This window comes from Anastrepha obliqua, chromosome 5 (genome assembly GCF_027943255.1).
Source record: "Anastrepha obliqua isolate idAnaObli1 chromosome 5, idAnaObli1_1.0, whole genome shotgun sequence".
NCBI classification, from domain to species: domain Eukaryota; kingdom Metazoa; phylum Arthropoda; class Insecta; order Diptera; family Tephritidae; genus Anastrepha; species Anastrepha obliqua.
The window spans coordinates 34,365,767-34,388,634 of NC_072896.1; the positions used below are offsets into that span (position 1 = coordinate 34,365,767).

The following is a 22,868-nucleotide window of genomic DNA, read 5'->3' on the forward strand; positions in this document are numbered from 1 at the left end:
ATGAAAGCTAATATAGCACTTTACACGTGTAAAAGATTGTTGGAAAAAAATGGGGTGTCCAACCAAAACTATCCAACTGGTTTGGTGGTCGGCAACAGAAAAGTAATACAACCAAACCAGGCTGAAGAAGATGCAAAGAACAGCGTGTATCTGAACTACAGGAGCGCTTAGCACCAGTCCTACTGAAGCGCTAAATGTACTAACTCATCTACTACCATTAGATTTACATATAAAAACAATCGCTACTTGCAGCGCGATGAGACTCAGAGACATAGGAAGCTGGACAATAAAGTGGTACGATCATAGTAAGATTCACCTACAGGGACCCTCGCTGCTCTAAAGCAGATCAGACTACACAGTCCCCAACCTTAACTTCAAGAAAGATTTTATGGTACGTTATCCACCGAGAGTCGAATGGAGCAAAGGGAAGGTGATTGGAAGATATGATATTGAAATCTATACTGACGGTTCTAAGATGAGACATAGCCATAGCAGAGGCGGTGGCAGTCTCCGCTCCACTCAATACAATAAAAACATCCATTGCTTCACACTATCATGCTTAGCCGAAACAAGATGGAAGCAACTAACTACATGTATTACAACAAAAAACACATGGCCGTCATACAAAATTCAGAGGACGAATGATCTGTTAGGATGCTCTCGGCCAAACATCTCACGCATCACTGCAACCCTTACAGGTCATTGGAAAAAAGGCGATCATACTCATCTGCAGAGGCTGTCAAGGGGAAAGGGTGAAGGAAAGTCTTTTCCACTACTTATGTGAATGTCCAGGGCTAGCTAGGGCACGACTCCGCTCCTTTGGTAAGCCTTTCTTGCAGCAAATTAAGGAGATCTCACACATCGAGATAAAGGATTGGCTGCTATACTTGGACCTCACTAAATGGATGTGACTTGGAACAAAAACAAAAAAGTCGTCATCTCACGGCCACAGTGGTAGTAAAACGGTGGAAATACTCAACCACTTCAACAACAACAAAAACAATGATTTTCAAACTGTTTTTGATTTTTGTTTTTTTCTTCAATAGTTATATATAATAATTTTTATTTTAAACTTTTTTCACTAGAATATCTTAATTCTTTCGAATTTTTTTTAATATTTATTATACATAAGTACTTTTTGACAATGATTGTGACAATTTATTTGTTTTTTATATAATTTTAATAATTTTCATACATAGTTTTTTCTCTCAAAAAATTCATAAAAATCCAAGTCTCAAACACTGCGAACAATTTATTTCTAATTAATTCTAAAAACTTTTAGAATAAAGGATCTTGCTGAACTTTTCAATTACTTTAGCCCCTTCAGTAGGAAAAACAGACAAATGCGGGCAAGATTTTCTGCAAAAAAGTTTAACTGGACGGGCATCGAACGCAGTATATTTTAAGATTTTTTTTCGTTTTGCTTTCATTCTTACTTCAAATTTTTATTTTTTAATTTTTATTTGTTATTAATTCTACTTGGTTTAGAGGCTTCACGAAATCGATTTTTTTTTGCATAAATGTCTTCCCAAACTATCCAAGAATGTGTTCTCAAAATTTCATAAGCAAATTCAAAATATTTTCGAAGTTACAGAAGAAATTGTGAGCAAGCGTCGAGCAGGTATACGAGCGGATTTTTTATAAATGTACAAAAACTTTGGCTCGCGATTTCTCGGTTTTTTATTTTTACGATTTTTCCTAATTGGCGGAAAAGATAGGGAAAAAGTTAAACGTCCTATCGAAGTGAGATAACATTAATTGTATTTGGAATTAAATTCTCCTCTAGCTGAACCTAAAAAACCTTAAGAAAGTTATGATCAACCCACTTTTTAACAATCTAAAGTGAATTTGTTTTTCCAAAAAAAAGATTTTTTTTTAATTAGCGAAAAATTGTTGAATTTCTCACTTTTTGTTTAATTTCCTTGGTTTAACTGAACTAAAGTGAATTTGTTTTTCTAAAAAAAAGATTTTTTTTTAATTAGCGAAAAATTGTTGAATTTCTCACTTTTTGTTTAATTTCCTTGGTTTAACTAAAAGCTATACTATACTATATTAGAATAAACATTTTTTTGGGTTTTTGGTTTCAGATGAAAATTGCGACCTGCATCTTTCCCGCCGCACGACACATGCACACTCGAGGCGTCTCGGCAAAATGCTTGCACCAGGCATAATATGACATATATTTTAATGAAAAAATTTGAGAAGACTGTTAAGACATATAACACTAAAACCTGAAAGTTTCGTTTCAATCGAATATTTTTTTCCTTCCCAAAAAATCCACGAAAAAATCGATTTTTGAAGCCTCTAAAGCAGGCTCCCCCCTTAACAGACCTGTTGTAGTTATTACTTTTTTATAAATATATCACAAAACAAAATTTAATAAAATCCAACATTTTGAAGTTTCGTTTTATGGCAATTCTATGCATAGACTTGCGTTGTAAGACAAGGAGTTGAAAAAATCGGTAGATGCTGATGATGAGGAACCAAAAACGCAGATTTGCTACAATTAAACTTTTCTTATGTGAGTTGCATGGTATATTATATCCCATACAAAGCCATATTTAAATTACATAGGAAGTGTTAATAGCCTTTGCCCGGAAACTTGGACTACATAAATTAAATAAGCCCACAGCTGTGCTGGCATTACTATGCCTTCAATTTTTTAAATATAGTAAGCAGCAAATACAGATATTTATAATTTCACTCCACTCTAATTATTTACCAACATCCGCACTAGCATTTATTTCTTGACCTCAAATTTTTTTTCTAAATGGTGGTTTGCTGTGAAATCATTTATTATCATGTCAAAATTTCTCTTCAATTTCGATGTTTGCTGACACAAAGTGCTGTCATCATCAAATATTCCAAAATAAACTGAAATAGTTAGAATAAAATGCTTGACATGAGACTTCAATTTAACTCAAATCTTATCCCTGGTATCCACCCAACTTCGTGTCAGTTTTATTTAATTCTCAAATTACAAGTTTTAAATTAACTATTATAGTAGTTATACCGAGCAATTCGCCCGCTACGCTTGGGGATACACGCACACCCCCTTAAACGTACATTGAAAGGCTTACACCAACACACGCACAAACACATATGTATATACGGAAGAATGAATGGCACATGCAAATGCGCTACGACGTACTTATGTGTATGTAGGTATGTATGTATGCGATGTATATGACTTGATAGACTGCATGCACTCCCAGTAAATGAAAATTCACTTTTATCAAAACTCTAAAATAAAAACTCTGTGAAGTTTGGCATGAACTTTTGGTGGCGGAGCGTTGCTTTGTTAGTGGAGTAAATAAGCAGACTCTATTCAAATTGAGCAGAAACAACTGGTTGGTAGTTTATACGGTGCAGCTGGAAGTACAAAACCTGACCGCAAGCAGCTCTAATTTAACTTTGCAGTGGTGCCATTTACTTTATATTTAAAGAATTAAGAAATCATCAATCTTTTTTTCTTTGTTTCATCTATTTATTTGTCGAAATATCAGAAGCAATGCACGTGATTTAATACTTCTGCCACCTATGCCTAGTGAAATACGCGAGGCTAACGAACATCAAATATCAAAATCAAATAGTATCCGTAAGCGGCCACCGTAGTCGAGCCGGTTTGTGCTTGACTGCCATTCGGGCGTGAAACCTCAAAAAGTTTTTCTATGAACGATTGCCCTTCGGCAGACTGTAGGTCCCGTCATTTGTGGAACAATGTGGAGAGGAGCTCGGCCAAACACCCAAAAAGTGTGTAAGGGTCTGCATTTATATAAAGTTGCGAGTACCAAAGTAGCAGTACCAAGAAAATATTAGATATTTACAAAAAAACTTTAGACGATGACGTGATTAAAAAGTTTTTATTACTATTTTGAAATATTATTCTATTCTGTGTACTTTTAATTCGGAAAGAACTTCAAAAAGGGATCTAAAAAGAGCTGGACCTCCAAATTTTCCATGAAATTGAGGTCGGCGGACTGAGCTGGTCATTCCATAACCTGAATTTTATATGCCTGAAACCACTACCTGACCTTCCGACTCGTTTATTTAGGATCATTATTCTGCTGGTATACCCATTTTATTGGCATTTCGTCTTTGCAATACGGCAACATAGCATTCTGTATTATTTCCACATAAATATTGATGTCCATTTTGCCATCAATTTAGAGTATGACGCCTGTGTCATAATATGAGAAATATCTCCAAAACATTATTTTTGAGCCCCCTGTTTAATGGGTTTTTGAATGCATTGTGGCTGATTTTCGGTGCCATATGGAAGTCTGATATATTATCGTGAAACCGTGGACTGCAAACTGCTATTCCAGCTTCCCGTAGTCTTCTACGTAGAGTCAGGTGAGAAGCATTTTAGTTCACCTCTTCTTTAATTTGTTTGGTTCACTTCATGGGATTCTCTTTGAAGCGCCTTACAATTCTGCGATCGCCTTGTAGGGAAGGTTTTCATTTTTATCTTCTTCGATCTGGCTTTTCCACAAATTTTATTGCATTTGAAACCATTTTTGATGAACATTTAAGATTATTTTGTATACTTGTGTAAGATTTTCAAACTGCTCTCAATTTTAGAATCTACTTTCGTTATTCTGTAGCGCAGTGCTTGGCTCGATCGACTAGAGTCGAAACATAAGAAATATATGCATGACACTCATAAAAATTAAAAAAAGAATTAATGAAAAACAAAAAACGTACTTTCATCTAAGTCTGTGCAAAATTTTATTACTATTCCTTCTATAATCTTAAGGGGTTAGGGGTAGTCAGAGACCCGAAAAATGATGATTTTCAATAATTTTTTTTGCTAGTCAGTTGCTTTATTTTATAAAAATAAAAACATAGCATTAATACACCATGTTTCGGCTTGACTTTAGCAAAATTTGAAAAAAAATTAATAATTTTAAAAGTTGTCGCAGTTTTTGGGGAGCCCGTTTTTCCAGAAGTTCCTTGGGGTGATCATCACAAGCCCTTGGAGATTCATCTAAAATCAATTAGTTATAATTAGTTTTTTTTGTTTTTAAATAATCTTGTATCTGCCAAAATTAGCAATTTTGCTTAAAAAAAAAATCGAAATTTAAAAAAAAAATCATTAGATCAGGCACGAGTTTTTTATGTTTTTCAGACGTGGTATACATTTTATTGAAATCTTTTAGGGTGTTTTTAAAATACAGTGATCAGTAGTTCAAAAAACATAGTTTTGAGAAAAACGCATTTAAAGTTTTACTATCGATTTATCGAGCACCCGAGCGCCCTCTGTTATTTGTTGAATAACTCAAAAAGTATTTGTCGCATGCACCTCAAATTTTCACACAATATTTTTAAGATATTATACTTTAAAAAATGCAAAAAAAGGAATACAATTTTTTGAAAATTCTGACTATCCCCAACCCCTTAAAAATCTGAATGTACTGCTATTTCAATGCTGCGCTGAAACACGTAATGACGCCAATAAAGAATTATTATTTACGTAGTTACCAGATGGAATCAGATCAACGCTACACATCTGAAATCTTTTAACCCTTCGTAGATATTTGGTTTTAAAATTTTCTTATGTATGATTTGTTGTGAAAAGAAATAAATTACTTCAAAATTATTTTCTATGGGTACAGCTATTTTCATGTTCACAGCTGTATATATCCGTGAGCCACTTGAAGGATAGTCAGAACATGAACTAGATTGAAATTCCAACTTCGTTTTTTTTTATACTTCGATGAAATCCATTAAATATATTTTAGACATTTTCGATTTCAACCACATTTTGTTAATTGGGTACTCAAAAAAATAAAACAAAAAAAAATGTATAAGCGCATGACGAGTGACTGTTTGTGCACGCACGTAATTGTTGTCTATTTCAGAATCTCAAAAAGTAGCATCAATTTAAACATAGTTGCAGTGACTTAAAATGAATGGCAAACATATGCGTGCATACATACATACATACATACATACATACACACATACATACATACATACACATATACATACACACACATATAGATACATAAACCTATATATAATTTACTACTGCTAACCAAACCGCATACGCATTGGTTTGCTCCACTTCTTCTTCTTTCTCCATTATCTGCTGTGCTCCCAAAGCATTCCATGGCAGCTCCACCTACTGCGGTTATGGCCAAGATATCTCTGTATCTGTATGTAGATATATACATACATTTATTTCGCACAGCACATCGTTTGCTAAGGTAACTGTATCATCAGTAGTGGGCGTGCGTGTGCGTGCATGCACTCCGATACGCATTTGGATCTGTGTGCCTAATGCTTGCGGCATACGCCTGAGGCTGCTGCTTAATTTAACTTTTACTCTACTGTAACATGAGCGACCATGCATGGGTATCTATGTGCCCATTCATAAGTATGTATGTATTTGTATGCTGGATCAGGTGCTCATATATGTATATGCAAGTGTAAAATGTATTGCGTGGTAAACAGATATGTATTTTATTACATACATACATAGTATATCAACAAATATACCTACAAATACATCTACACAATTCACCTCTGCTGGCATTTGCCATTTGAAAAGCTTCGCATTTCGAGTTTTAATCAAATTTCGTGAGTTGCCTCAAGTTGCGCAACACACGCACACTCACACACAGAAACGTAAATACAACTTCAATTTATTTCATCTACGAAATGCATTCATCGAAATAAGAGTAATCACACAGACACATACGTGCACACACATACACACGTACACCGCAAGCGTTTGCATCACGAAGCATTCAAGCATGAAAAAACTCGAATGCACACATTTAAATGCACCAATACCTACACATAAACACCGACACTTCCATTTATCACACTATCTTCTCTTTTTCCACTTAGTGCTGTACAGCAGATAGATCTCGCTTATGCATATTTATGTTTGCGCAACAATTTATATATTTACATTGGCACTCGTATCCATTTATGTGTTAAATAATTGTATGCTTTTCTATTTACTTTGGTTTATAATCGGTTAGACTCATTTCAGGCATTAACAAATAAATATTTACTTTCTCAGCGAGCAAATGAATTGCTTAGTTGCTTAGATAAAATGTTTGCCATATTCCTTGGCTAGCCCACATTTTACGGGCAAGTAAGTAAATTGAAGTACTTTAAAGCTTAAATCATTAATCTATAAAGCCAAGTATACAAATTTTAATGTCAACATTTCAGCAACTGCAGTTGGAAAATATATATGGTACATGGCTACTGAAACTCCTCTCACTCAGAGAAGATTACTTTGAAGAAATTTGTTGCTCATAATTGAATTATAAAATTTGCATATTTGAAACATTATTTTATACGAATATGGAGCTAAGAATAGTAATGGTAATGATAATGGTAATGGTAATGGTAATGGTAATGGTAATGGTAATGGTAATGGTAATGGTAATGGTAAAGGTAATGGTAATGCTAATGCTAATGCTAATGCTAATAGCATTGGTGCCAGCTCTGGTTTTGGTATGGGTGATAGTGCTTTTAATTTGTATTTGTAATAATAAAAGTAATGGTATTTATAATAGTAATGGTAACGGTGATGGTATTAGTAATAGTTATGTTAGTTGCTATAGTAATAGTAATGGCATTGTAAGGGTAACGGTAATGATAGTATTATTGATTGCCATAGTAATTTTGATAATGAAATGATATTTGCAGTGCCCATAGTAGTTGTAATATATATTAAAGCTATTGGTAATGAAAATGGTAATGGCTATAGTATTGGCTGTTCATTTGGAGAAATTATAATTGTAATGGTATAAGTATTTGCGATAGTAATGTCAGTGGTAATGGTATTAGTTGATAGCAATGATAATAGTAACGGTAATGTTTTTTTTTTGCAAAGGGCAATAATATTGATTATAATGCTTTCAAATGGGTAATGGTAATAGTAATTGTAATGGTAATGGTATAAGTAATAGCTATGATAATGGTAGTGGCAATCATAGTAGTAATTATAATAGTAATGGTAATGGTAACAGTAGTGGTAATGATAATCATAATAGTATTGATATTTCTATTGATAGCGATAATGGTAAATATAGTGTCAATGACAATTTCGAGTAATTATACTGGATTGGTAGTCATAATATCGATGACGATAATGATAAATATATTGGCAATAGGAGGTGCATAGTTCATAGTAATGGCATAGATAATTATAATGGTATGGTTGGTAAGGATAGCGACACTGAAACTGGAATGACAATGGTACTGACATGGAATGGCTATAGTAATGATAATGGTAATGAAAATGGTAAAAGTAAGGGGAAAGGTTATGAAAAGAATAATGGTTATGTTAATGAGAAAAATGCTGAGAATGATAATAATAATTATAATAGTAATGATATTGGTAATAATAATGGTAGTGACAATGGAAATAAAAATTTGGTAATGACGAGAATCGTAATGGTTATTATAAAGGTAATTTTATAGATAATTTTAATGGTAATAATAATTTTATAGATAAATGTACCAGTAATAATAAAGGCCCTAGGAACGGTAATGATGCTAATGATAGTGATTGAAAATGGTATTGGTAATGAGAATGGCAACGATGCAGGAAAAAATACAAGAGAAGAGGAGAGTGGTTTTAGCAGAATCACAACGCACGTACATACGACAGTGCAAAAGCATTTTTAACCCCACCAAAAGACATAAAAAAATTATACCTACACATACAATTCAAACTGTTGGGAGAAGTTAGTGACGTGAAGAATAAAACCCGTGCACGTCGCTCAAGAACAGCCGAAAATATTGCTGATGTAGCCGAAAGTGTTGAAGAAAACCCAGGTTTGTCCATTCCTTCTCGTTCTTTGGAATTAGGCATTCCACAAACGTCATAACACCGTATTTTGCATAAAGATTTGAGTCTTAAGGCTTATAGAGTCAAGTTAATACAAGAACTTAAGCCGGCCGATCATTAACAACGTCGTGTCTTTGCTGATTGGTTCGTTGAAAAGCATGAACATGTTTCGGAATTCCATCGAAAAATCATCTTGAGTGATGAGGCCCATTTCCACCTCGGTGGCTTCGTCAACAAGTAAAATTCGTCAACAGAAAATCCAAGAGTTATTGTTGAAAAGCCTCTCTGTCCTCAACGTGTGACTGTTTGGTGCGATTTATGGTCCAGCGGAGTCATTGGACCATACTTTTTCGAAAATGAAGCTGGAGCAACAGTTACGGTGAATGGATTGCGCTATCGAGAGATGATTAACAATTTGTATGGCCGGAATTGGATGGTATTGATTTGGACAACGTTTATTTTCAACAGGACGGCGCTACGTGCCACACAAGCAACGAAACCATTGAATTTTTATCAAAATAACACCTCTTATTGGAAAACCCTTTACTTGCAATGAACGAGCGAAATAAAACGCAAATAGTTATGATAGAAAAGGACATATCGATAGCAAAATTTACCCGATTTTGAGAAATGCACTCACTTTAAATACAAAAAGTTAAATTAAATGGAGAAGTCTTACTCTCTGCCAAAGAGCAATATAACCACTGCCTCAAAAACTTAGTAAATTAAGTGGCAAAGTCCAACACAAGATCAGCACTTATCATTTTTTTTTTTTCTTAGTTCACTCCACTCGGGAGCATAGGACCTCGACAAGACTCAGACTTGCCTTGCTTTCGTTAATCTATTTACTTTCTGACAGGGTAGGTGATTGGCCTGCCGCTACTTATAATTATTAAGGGCACAAAATCATTAGCTTAGAGGAAATGGAGCGTAGAACTCTGAGAAGGAACACTAGAGAAATCGTTAGTGAGAGATTTAGAACCAAGATATGAGAGCTTTATCAAAGCGTTTTAGAGACGTGTATAAATAGAGTTCAACTCTTGGCACTCATATGGTTTCTTCATGGAAAAATTTAAGGACTACAAAGGCTTCGCAGCGAACTTGGATTTTTTGAAGCAGCAGACGAATCTCTATAAATTACTATATTACATTTCTCTTTCTGTGAACTGAAATACTGTGCGTATTGTAACTCGAAAAGTTAATGGGATTCAGGGATTACTGAGAATAGATTAATATTTAAAAAAAATTGTCGTGGGGACTTATCAAATATGGCAAAAAAAATTTTCTCAACAATTTTGAACATAGAAACGGATTTTCTTAATAATGTTGAGCACAATTTTTGTGTAAAAACTTATTTTCCAAACTATTCCAAATTTGTTTCTCCTCAAATTGTAGCACAAAAAACTTCTTTTCCCAAAGAGTTTTGACAAAAAAGAAAGGAACAATTTTCTCAAAAATGTTGAATAAAAATTTTTTCTAAAAAGTTATTTTCCAAAAAATTCTGAAGTTTCTCCTCAACAATTTCGAACAAAATACATTTTTTTCTCAAAAAATTTTAAAGTAACCAAAATTTCTCGAAAATGTTGGTCAAAAATTTTTGCAAAAAAACTATTTTTCAAAATATTCCACATTTTTCCTCAACAATTTTTAACAAAAAAAAAATCAGTAATTTTAACAAATTCAAAATTTCTCAAATATGTTGCGCAAAAATTTTTTCTAAAAAACTATTTTCCAATATATTCCAAATTTTTTTCTTAACAATTTTTAACAAAAAAAAAATTCAAAAATTTCAACAAAACCAAAATTTCTCGAAAATGTTGGTCAAAAATTTTTGCTAAAAAACTATTTTCCAAAATATTCAAAAATTTCAACAAAACCAAAATTTCTTGAAAATGTTGGTCAAAAATTTTTGCTAGAAAACTATTTTCCAAAATATTCGAAATTATTTTCTCAACTATTTTTAACAAAAAAAAAATTCAAAAATTTTAACAAAACCAAATTTTTTAAAAACTTTAAACAAAAATTATTTTCCAAAATACTTTACTTAAAAATTATTTCCAAAATATTCCAAATTTTTTTCAACAATTAAAAAAAAAAAAGTTAATGGGATATTCGGATATTGCTGAGCACAGACTAACACTAAAAAGAAAAAAAATCTGCTTCGGACGCATTTCAAAACTCGGAAAAAATTTTAACAAAAACAAAATTTTCAAAAAATATTCGGCAACAATTTTTCCTAAAAATCTATTTCCTTGAAAATTATAAGTTTTTATCTAATAATTTTTTAACAACATTTTTTTATTTTTTATTGTTTTTAGCAAAAACAAAATTTCTCAAAATTATTCCGCAAAAATTTTGCTTAAAAAAAAAAATTTTCAAAAATGTTGCGCAAAGTTTTTTTCTAAAAAACTATTTTCCAAAATATTCCAAATTTTTTTCTTAACAATTTTTAACAAAAAAAAACTTGAAAAATTTCAACAAAAAACTATTTTCCAAAATATTTCTAATTTATGTCTCAAAAATTTTTAACAAAAATAATTCAAAAATTTTTGCTAAAACTCTATTTTCCAAAATATTTGACATAAAAATTATTTCTACAAAATTCCAAATTTTTTTTCAACAATTGAAAAAAAAAAAACAAAAGGGAAATTCGGAGCTTGCTGAGCATAGACTAACATTAAAAAAAATCTGATTTGGACGCTTTTCAAAAGTGGGAAAAAATTTTAACAAAAACAAAATTTCCAAAAAATATTCGGCAACAATTTTTCCTTCAAACCTATTTCCTTGAAAATTCCAAATTTTTATCTCATAAAGTTTTTAACAAGAATTTTTCTATTTTTAATTTTTTTTAGCAAAAACAAAATTTCTTAAAATTATTCCGCAAGAATTTTGTTTAAGAAACTATTTTTCAAAAAATTCCAAATATTTTTCTCAACAATATTTAAACAAAAAAAACTGTTTTTTCGGGAAAAGTTTTAACAAAAGAAAATTTCTTAAAAGTTGTGACTAAAAATTTTCCAAAAAATTCCAATTTTTTTCTAAAAAAAAATTTTTTTTTTCTTAAATGTGATGTAATAAAAGAAAATTTATTCTTACGTCTTATTATACTCAAGAGTACAAAAAAAAACAATTTTCAGAAAAAATTAAGACTATCTGCAAACTACTAGGATCACTTGACGTGGGGTCGGAATTTCTAGGGAGACTGTGTTATGACACAACACTCCATAATATACTCCACACATAGCTCTGTCGTTTGCATCGAAAACATTAAGTATAGCTATGACAACTTCCTTTGACCGGAGCTGTGAACTTTGCTATAGGCAGAAGAAAGTATAGAAGTTGCATTAGAGTTGCACGCAAGCATGCGAAAGCCATTAAGGGGGCACGAATTTTGGAAATTACGGTTAGGGAAACTCAAGCGGAAATATTCTTCCCTATTAATTGTTAATTTAATTGCTTGTTAGTCATACCTACACTACTTCTTTAGTTCTGCTCAAAAACGTCATCACAAAGTACAATATATAAATATTATCAAAGAATAAAAAAAAAATGAAAAATAAACAAAAAGCAAATTCAAAAGCAAAGTTGGTAAATATATATATTACTCCACATTTAAAATTTAATCGCCTTTCAGCTGCCTTATTTTTTAACTTTTACCGAACAGAAGTGATTGCGAAACTTTGCGACTTGACTGCAACATCAAGCAACTTGACATAAAAACGTACATATAAATATATTAATTCGCCTCTCTACTTGAAAATGCTTCAGCATATAAAACAAATATTGTTGGTGAAATTTTTATAACAAACTTAAAATAATTCTTTAAACTAAATTTTGCACTTCATGTCCTCTAAGTAAACTTTTCAGATGTCGTGAAGCATTGCATGGCTTGTCAGTTGCTTGACCTTTGTCCATGTAAGAGTTCCTTTCAACGAACGCGACTCTATTTTTATCAATGCTGCCAGCTGTTGGAGTGTCATGACTGGCCAACAACATAAAACTGATGATATTTTTGGAGAGAATATGTGAGCAGATACTTAAGTGAGTGAATGGGTAAATGGGTAGCAAAACTGCTTTTCCGTTCAGTCATTGAAGACATTCATGATGTGGACGTGCTAAACTTTATCCTAAAATTTTTATTTTTCGTGCAGTTGGCTGTAAGAAAAATGCAACGTCACTCACTTTGGCATTTTCTATTCATATTGAATTTTTATTTTTAACCAAATTAAATTTTCGATTGCTGGCCTTTAAATTTGAGAGGAAACTTTAATATCAGTGTCATCAACAGTTGGACTTGTGCTTGTTCGGTAACAATTTCGATGATGTTTTTGTAATTACAAAAAAAAAAAAAACAAATTGTTAAAAATATACACATTGAACTTGAGATTGTCACATATAAAATATTATTATTAAATAAAATAATTTTTTTTTTCAGGAAATAATCTCTAAGTCTTATGAAATAAGGTCCTAAAATATAATATATATGAACAGAGTTTTTGATATTTTAAAGCTAGTCGCTCATAGATTGTTAGATTTTAACAAAAATTGCATAAGTTTACAAAAAAGGTGTGTCTGTAACCCAAATATGTGAATAAAATCACAAAATTGATGTATGCAGAAAATTAAAAATGATTGAACCTATTGCAGTACTATCTTTTTGCATACAAGTCCATTAAATGTTTGTTATCTCTATGGGTTAAAAAAACAGAATTATGACTTATTTGTCCCATTTAGTTGTGAGTTACACGGAATTAACAATCGAAGTCAACAAACACGAAACACGCTAAATTTTACAGTTTTTCTTTGATAAAGACGAAAATGCAAGCCAGTCCGCTGAAATTGTGAATGGTTTTTATGGAACCAATACTGCAACAGCCAATTACGTCCAATTTTGATTTCGTTGATTTCATTCAGGCATTTTTGATGATACAGAAAATGTGGATGAAATCACAGAAATAATCAAAGTTGTGATTTCTATGAAGAAGCAAAAGAATACCTGGCCGGTGCAGTGTAGCAACCACGCCCATTTTTTTGATGACTAAGTTTAGCTGCCGTTATAAGTCTATATACCTAATTTCAGTATTTTAGTTCTTTTCCTTTTCGTTAACATCGCAAATTTTTGGCGCTCGGACCTACAGCGCATTGGACGGTATTGGTTACGTATACGCCGTGGGGACAGTGCACGATTAGAGGAAACTACCCATAAGTTGTGTTATAAAATTTTCAAGGCATTAGGGTTTTAAATTTTAAACGGGAATGCACCTTATTCCCCTTCTTCAAACAATTTTAATTCCAAAAAAAGTTCAACTCAGTTCGGTTTAAAATTTCGTATGATTAACAGAGAGTGGCGTGATAAAGAAAATCGGAGCGCGCAAAAATGTGGAAATGACATAATTGAAATGCCTATATGTATATATATAATTGGCGCATACATCAGTTTCAAGCCGAACGGCAGATATTTTTTCTAAGGAGATTTTTCATGGCAGAAATACACTCGGAGGTTTGCCATTGCCTGCCGAAGGGCGACCGCTATTAGAAAAAACTTGTTTTTCATTTTCGTGTTTCACCGGGATTTGAACTGAATTGAATTGAAATACTTAAAATGCTAAAAACGCTCCATATAACCAGTATGTTTATGTATCGTACCACCAGATTGACCTTAGAATCAGCGCAAATGTAGGACATAGGCAGAACTGGACATGAACGCACTTTTCGTACAAATAATTCCATAAATGCTATAAAGTGTTTGCTAAAATTCCTTCAGGCTACAGAAAATTTTAACTAAAGAGCTGGACAAATCTTTTGTAATTAATTCAAAGCTTTTCGAAGGTGAATTGATCACCTTTTATCTCGCGATTAAGAGATTATAAAGATTATATATATATTATATATTATAAAAAGATTATAAAGATGTAAGAAGCTTTTGCAGTGACGCATGTTTGCGGCTGAGAAAATATTGACGATGGAATAAGTTTTTAATGAAAAAATGAAAGAGTCTATGAAAGTCGCAAGAATTGAAAAATAAGGTACCAGGCGTTCAGAAAGATAATGCTTCCGCATATGCCATAGTTAGTGAAGAGTATCCCATAAGAGTAAAGTGGTACCCTTGTGAGAATTTTGTGAAACATAAAAACTGGGTCAAAATTGTGCCAAAAAGATGTTTTGAGAGGCGTGGGGCAAAATGTAAAAAAAACTCGCTTTAACGGACAACACAGCTCCCTTTAATAAGATTAAACACTGGCGCATCAAGCTAAAATGAACAGAATAAGCCACCGGCAGAATATTCAAGCTTTTATTTCGGTATAAGATTGGCCTTCAGGCTACTCAGATTTAAATTCTTTCGAATCTTATAGTCGATCTTAAGGAGTATGATCTAAAGGGCTTTCCAATAACAGGTGTTACAGGTGAACGGATTGCGCTATCGAGAGATGATTAACGATTTTTTAAGGCCGGAATGGGATGCTATTGATCTGGACAACATTTATTTTCAACAAAATGGCGCTACCTGACACACAAGCAACAAAGCCATTGATCTTTTACGGAAAAAGTTTCCCGACCGTGTTATCTCTCGAAGAGGTGATCACAATTGGCCACCGAGATCTTGTGATTTAACACCTTGTGACTTTTTTCTTTGCTGCCACGTGAAAGAGAAGGTCTACGCCAACAGCCCAGGATCGATTCTAGATAACATAACATAACATAACATAACATAACATAACATAACATAACATAACATAACATAACATAACATAACATAACATAACATAACATAACATAACATAACATAACATAACATAATATAACATAATATAACATAACATAACATAACATAACATAACATAACATAACATAACATAACATAACATAACATAACATAACATAACATAACATAACATAACATAACATAACATAACATAACATGCAACCCAAGCAAGGTAGCGCCGCATGAGCAAGATAACGAAGCATTAGCAAGATGACGATCCATCTTTTGGTGCGTACAGCCGGCTACATCAAATTATAAGACGTTATCATGTCAAAAACTAAAGGTATGTAAAGCGTCTTCCAAATGTGACGCCTAGATGTCGGTCAGATGTAATTCCTAGACTGTTTCTTCTTTTATGTAAATGTCTTGGCACAGCTCTCCCTTCACAACTTCTAGTTAATACAACATTATCAAATGTAAATACTATATCTAACTTTCTTGAACTGTAGAACTATAGCTCATTTAATTTAATATAGCTATACTTAGAAATATTTTATTTACTTGTATTACACATATATTTCTTATTTTAAATATAAGACTACCAAATATTATAATTAATCCTAGTTTATTGTAAAACCAGCTGATGACCTTGAGCTCGTGCTGTTCTTATTTCCTGCTATTTTCTGTATATTCATATACTTAAAATAGAACATGATTCTGATTCTTTTATGTAAATAAACCAACAGCGACGCCAAAGCGCAATAATTCGGGTCGAAATTGCTGAACACTCAAGCGAGTGCTTGAAAATTTCAATTCTCGTATGGGAGTCTGTGAACGTGCTTTGGTGAACATTCAAAAGATGTCATTTTTCAGATAGAATTGTGAATTGTAAATCTTGAAAAAATCTAAATTTTTGCATTTTTTTTTTAAATCAAATCTTGGCACGTCTTTTTAAAGACCCTTTATTATGCATATAAGTGACAATGCTTCTCATAACCACCTTCAGCCGTTCAGAGCTGGCATAAAATTGTGGTACCATAAATCATGAGGATGAGTTGGCGATATATTTTTTTTTTCATTGCTCAAGAAATATCTTCAAAAATTATTTGTTTGTTAATAGGAAGAAAAATGGGAAATTCCTGCTTTATTAATTTTCGTAACAGTAATTTTTGGAATTTTCCAAAAGCAGTAATATTAATTACTTGACTAAAATAAACTTCAATTAAATTATTTAGTTGATTACCATGGCGGGTATAGACTTAAAATAATACGGTTTTTCGCCTTATTTCCGATTTTTAATTATATTGTAAAAAACAGTTAAAGTTTTTCATTTAACCAAATAGGATATCCCGCTGTCAATTAATTCCTCGAGCTGCTTTAAATATTTGTTAAAGCAGAATTTTATGCTAAAAGGCAAACGGAAGTAATTGCGCCAACACATTTTACGGCAATTTTCCGTAAAAAAAATATTTCTCTATTTAATTTTATTTTATTTAAATTTATATTTTTTTATTTTCGTTTTTGCTATCCAACTTTTCAGATTTTTGCTATCTTCACGGGCCACTGCAGCCTAATTACAATTAATCCACTTGACCGCGCGGGCATGCAGTCGAACAAAAACAAAATAGACAAAAGGATATTATTAAAATTACAAATTTCAATGTGGCCCAAGGACAATGGAGCTAATAAATAAATTGTATATACGCATACACACACACATATATATCCATATTTATGTATGCGCCAGTGTAGCTGCATAAAGTAGTGCAATAAATGACGTTGATAAAATAACAAAAAGTGACGCGTTAGCAGAAAATGCATGTGTGTGTGTGTATGTATATGCAGGTAAGCTTAACCTCTTCTCCGTCGTGCATAAAATTTGCTGAACGCCGGCAGAACACAATTAAAATTTATTTAAGTAACAATTTTAACATTTCCATAGCAAACTCAATGGGTGTTTGAAATGGCTAGTCGTCGGCTAGTCGCTCAACAATGGCGAGAATTTAATTACAGAGACTATATTTACATATATTTATACAGATATATGTTTACTTACAGCTGCGGTCAACCAATTAGCAACGCACAGGTGTAAGAACTTTTTAGAACAATGAGTAGGTATTGCTTATTTATAGAGTGCTAAAAATTTTATTTTTTTATTTATTCATTCTTTCATCAATTAAAGTACAACTCAATAGATTACTAATACAAAAACTTAGATATAATATATGGTAAGGAATACTGTGAGATATATTAGTGACAATTCAAAAAGTGTATATCCAGATTAAGTTTTGATTTGAAAGTCTTTCGTGAGTTAGAGAATAAATCCAAATTTTTGCATAATTGGTTAGACTGCCTTATACAACGTGCAAGTGGTTCATTTCGACTAAAATTGGTGTTGTGATAAGGCAAATGGAACATATTGCTGAGTCTAAGTTAACGAGTGGGACAATTAAAAAGTATTAGCTCCAGCAAGAAGTGGTATTTGATGTGGCTCGTAACTACGTCCCTTATAAACATTACCGGTGAAATTTTTCTCCGCATTTCTAAAGTTGCAATGCTAACAAAAGACATCTACTTTTATAAAGGGTGGTTACGTTTCAAGGGCCGGTGTTAATTTTGAATAAAATACAATTTTTTTAAGAAATTATTGTCATTTCTCTTTATTATGATAATACTAGTAGAGCTCAATTACGCGTAAAATAAAATATTGTCCAAATGTCCGCCGCGGCCTCGGCGGCACACCTCCATCCGATGGTGTTTGAGGTTCTATGCCGTTAATTTGACGAATTATCTCATCCTTAGCTCTCGAATTGTTGCTGGCTTATTGACGTACACCTTATAAATAACCCAAAGAAAGAAGTCCAATGGTGTCGTTGACGTTTAGGTGTGGTTCACATTCCACATCGGCCCTTGAAATTTAACCACCCTTTATGTAGCAAACTGCAAGGCCAACGAAGTGAATGAATTGCAAATCTAGTAAAACGTTTTTGAACCTTCTCAATTATTAAAGATGAACCCATATAGAATGGATCCCAAATAATGCTGCAATGTTCGAGGTTTGATCACACAAGAGAAAAGTACAAATTCCTCAGCGTAGAAATATTCTGGAACTCCCGTGAATTGTGTATTACAAAGCCAAGCATAAATCTAGACTGGGTAATCATAAAGTCTGTATGTTTAGAAAACGACATTTTCGTTGTAAATATGACCCCCAAGTCTCGCTTTTCATAAATTGTTTTGAGGGTGGTAGTGCCCAACTTGTAATCGAAAACAATCGTAACTTTGCGTCTACTGAATCACATGTGCTGGCATTTACCAGCATTAAGAGGTAAGGTGTTATCATAACACCAAGTTTCCAATCTTGTTACGTCTTCTTGAAGTCTTATGCAGTCAGTTACGTCCTCTATCCCACTGTAAATTTTCAGGTCATCTGCATACATCAGACAACGTGTTGTCTCGAAAACGTCTAGAATGTCATTAAAAAACATTAAGGATAATAGTGGCCCAGATGGCTACCTTGAAGTACGCCTGAGGTAGCTTTGATGGCAGCATGTTATGTTATTTACACGAACGCACGCATTTTATGTTATTTACACGAACGAATTGAGTTCTCTCTGTTAGATAAGATGCAAGCCACTTGACTAAGCTAGGATGAAGACCAATTGAATCCACCTTTTTAAGTAGGATACTATGGCTGACTCTATCGAACACTTTCGAGAAATCGGTGAATATGACATCGCATTGCTGGCCTGTTTCAAATTGGTTTAAGATCAAATTTGCAACAGCAGATCTACCCTTAACAAAGTCATGCTGATTAAGCGATATGAGATCTGAAATTTTAAAGAAAATCAAATCATAAACTAGCTTTTCAAAGAGTTTAGGTATGCAAGAGATTTTGCAGATAGGCCGATAATTTGGGACTTCCGACTTGCTTCCAGACTTATGTATCGGTATGATAAACCATTTTTTTTTAATTATGTAAAAATTCACCATAAGCTAGTGATTTATTGAAGATAATTGTTAATGGTTTTGCACGATGTAGCACACTTTTTTAATAATATAGGAGGGAAGCCATCTTCTCCAGGAGTTGGGTCATTTTCCATGGCCGGAAGGCTCCTGAGTACATCATTAGATGAGAGCCGGAAACCTTTATTTGTTCGTGAGCTGTTAAAAGAGGTATCTTCTATTCCGGTGTCAGATTGGCAAACATAAGCAGATCGAAAAAAATCTGCAAAAAGGTTTGAATGTCCGTCAACGTTTCCCCCAAATAATGCATTTTATCCCGAATTCCAGTGGTTTTCTTTTTACCATTAAGAACTGCCAAACATATTTACAATTTTCTTTGATACAGGTCTCAACCTGAGAAATGTAGTTCTGATATAAAAATTTGTTTAGAACATCGAATTCTTCTTGCAACCGATTGTATGCTTCATAAAGTTTTGCGTTATTTTTAGATTTGCGGTATACATAGTTTGTATGCTTTGTTTTTTTGTTGTTAGGATTAATGTGATAGGCCGATGTGGACTGATTTTTTGCAGACACTATAGGAATAATCATACGAATTGCCTTTTTTAGTCTTCCTACGAAATCATCATACATTCGTGATAGTTCGCGTTTGTTTAAGAGAGTTTCACAAACTACCAAATCCAAAGACTGCGATTAAAATTGGCTTTATAAAGCGTGGTTAAATTTCGAAGGCCGATGTTGAATGTGAACCACACCTAAACGTCAACGACACCGTTGGATTTCTTTCTTTGGGGTTATTTGAAAGTAAAGGTGTACGTCGATAAATCAGCAACAATTCAAGAGCTATAAGATGAGATAATTCGGCACATTAACGGCATAGGACCTCAATTATGCCTCAGCGTCATCGAGAATTTGGACCATCGGATGGAGGTGTGCCGCCGAGGCCGCGGCGGCCATTTGACCAATATTTTGTTCCATGCGTAATTGAGCCATACCATTTTATCACAATGAAAAGAAATGATAATAATTGTCTAAGAAAAAATTGATAAAAAAAAAAATAGTCCGCGAGTAATTTTTTGTATACATAAATCGTACAAAAATGAAATTATGGGTAAAATACGCACGAACTTATGGACTGACCCGATATAATTCTGCATATGGTAAATCGATAGTAAACGTTTAAATGCGTTTTTCTCAAAATTATGTTTTTGAACTAGTGATCACTGTAACTTAAAAATCGCTCAGTAGATTTAAATAGAATTTATACTGCTTCTGAAAAACATTAAAAACTCGTGCCTGATCGAAGGTTTTTAATTTCGAATTTTTTTAAACAAGTAGTTGTCGTTTTTTTCTCGAAAATCTAAAAAATATTTCCCGAAGCCGCCTTATATTTAATTTTGAAAAAGAAAAAAGGCTTCGATTAGGCACAAGATTATCTAATAATTAAACTATTTTTTCTTGTCCGATTGATTTTAGATGAATCTCCAAGGACTTGTGATGATCACCGGAAGGGACTTCTGGAGGAACGGACTCCACACAAATCCTGATAATTTTTACAATTATTATTATTATTTTTTTTTTTTTGGAAACTTTGCTAAAGTCAAGTCAAAACATGATGTATTAATGATCATTTTTATTTTAAAAAATAAAGCAACTGACTAGCAAAAAAAAAAATTATTAAAAATCATCATTTTTTCGGGACTCTGACTGCCCCTAACCCCTTAATACACAACAGCTTGTATTAAGTTGAAATAAGAAATGCTGGGGAAGTACCGATACAAATCGAATTTTTCAAATAAAGAAGTATTTGATGTATTGAGTTAATTGATAAATGAAATATTGTAAATATTTTCTAAGAACCCAACACGCATTCATTTGAACTTCAGTCATAATTATCTACTTTTGCAGGCAGAAACAGTTTGCTCTGTTTATGTCGGGTATACTACTCGTTTTCGCTGGAAAATAATTAAACAGGCAGAAAAAGTTTTTCAAAACAAAAATTAAATAGTTAAAGGGCAAAATAAGTCCCTCCCTATACAAATCTTCCTCTCAATTAGTTAGCACTTAAATCAGCTACCAGGAAGGCACTACCTTTGCTGCAATTCTCTGTTTTCAGTTTCGCTTAACAACTTCGGTTTGCTGTATAGGTACCAACATTTGCATATAAACCTTGCTAAAAGTTAATTTGATAGCCAAAACACACACACACATACAAAGACTGCTCACACACTTACGCTAAATATGCGAGCTTCAATCCAGCCCGTTAGCATACATCACTTTTAGACAACATTAAGCCGCTGTAAGTCCGCTTAACCGAAACGTTAATATTACCCGTTTGCAGCCTCCCAAATGTACTGTACCAACAAAAACAAGCCACTAACCAACCACAAAAACCGAAAATCATGCGCCAATAGCCCACGCACATTCACACAAAACCCGCACAAATAACAGCCTCAAATTATTTGGTCTGCGCTCACATACACACACACACACAGATATAAATGTGTTCATATATGTACGAGTGTGTGTGGATTAGAGCTTGACATGTAAATAGTGCTTTTGAAAAATTCATTAAGGCGACAAAAACTTACCAAAATGATGGGCTATGTGATCGCGCTCCTCTGATTCCTCTGGCATACCGCCGCCATGCATTGCCATATTTTCCATGCTACTACTACTACCACCACCCGCTCCACCACCACCACCGCCGCCATCATCATCATAGTGATGACTGTGCATATCGCTGGTGTGCAGGTGTGCGGCATCGACTGTATAGGCGGCAACACCGCCAGCCGCTGAGGCGGACATATGCGAGCAGTACACGAGCGGTAATGGACCACCACCGCCGCCACCACCACCGCTGCTGCCACCGCCAGGCCACGGCCAGAAGCTGTTAATCCAAATTGCTACAATTAGCAATGAAATTTCCGGTATTTTACGTTTCCGTTTCATTTTCATTATGTGCGATGGCGTCGCTGCTTTTGTTGTTGTCGCTGGATTCTCGGTTGTTAGCAACGCAGCAGTCGTTGTCGCTGTGGACTTTGTTGTCGGCGCACGCAATTTCATTTGGGTCATTTCGGCACTTTGTGTGCCTTTTGCAATGCGCCAAAAAGTATGCATCGTTGCGCTGCTATTTTATAATGTTGCCACTGCTCCAATATTTTACACGCTGCTATTATTATTATTGCCGTAACAGTTACAATTATTTGCATGTATGTATTGGTGTATGTGTGTGTGTGTATAGTCACTAGACAAAATTCATTGGCCTGCTGTTGAAAATCCACTGTAGGTACAGCCTGTGTGCTTTGAGGCTTTACAGACGAATTAGAGTTTCATGGTAGGCGAGTGAATTATGCTGAAATACAGCTTGAGTGTTGC

At 33.5% G+C, this 22,868-nt stretch overlaps 1 protein-coding gene across 1 annotated transcript in view; it reads right to left on the reverse strand.

Moving 5' to 3' along the window:
- The window catches only part of LOC129248269 (cell adhesion molecule 1), a 371,310-nt gene extending 348,745 nt beyond the window's left edge, over positions 1-22,565 (reverse strand). Inside the window, exon 1 of the mRNA XM_054887754.1 lies at positions 22,082-22,565. Within this exon, the coding sequence (XP_054743729.1) occupies positions 22,082-22,565 (484 nt within the window). The remainder of the gene's footprint in view (positions 1-22,081) is intronic.
- Between the last annotated feature and the right edge of the window lie 303 nt (positions 22,566-22,868).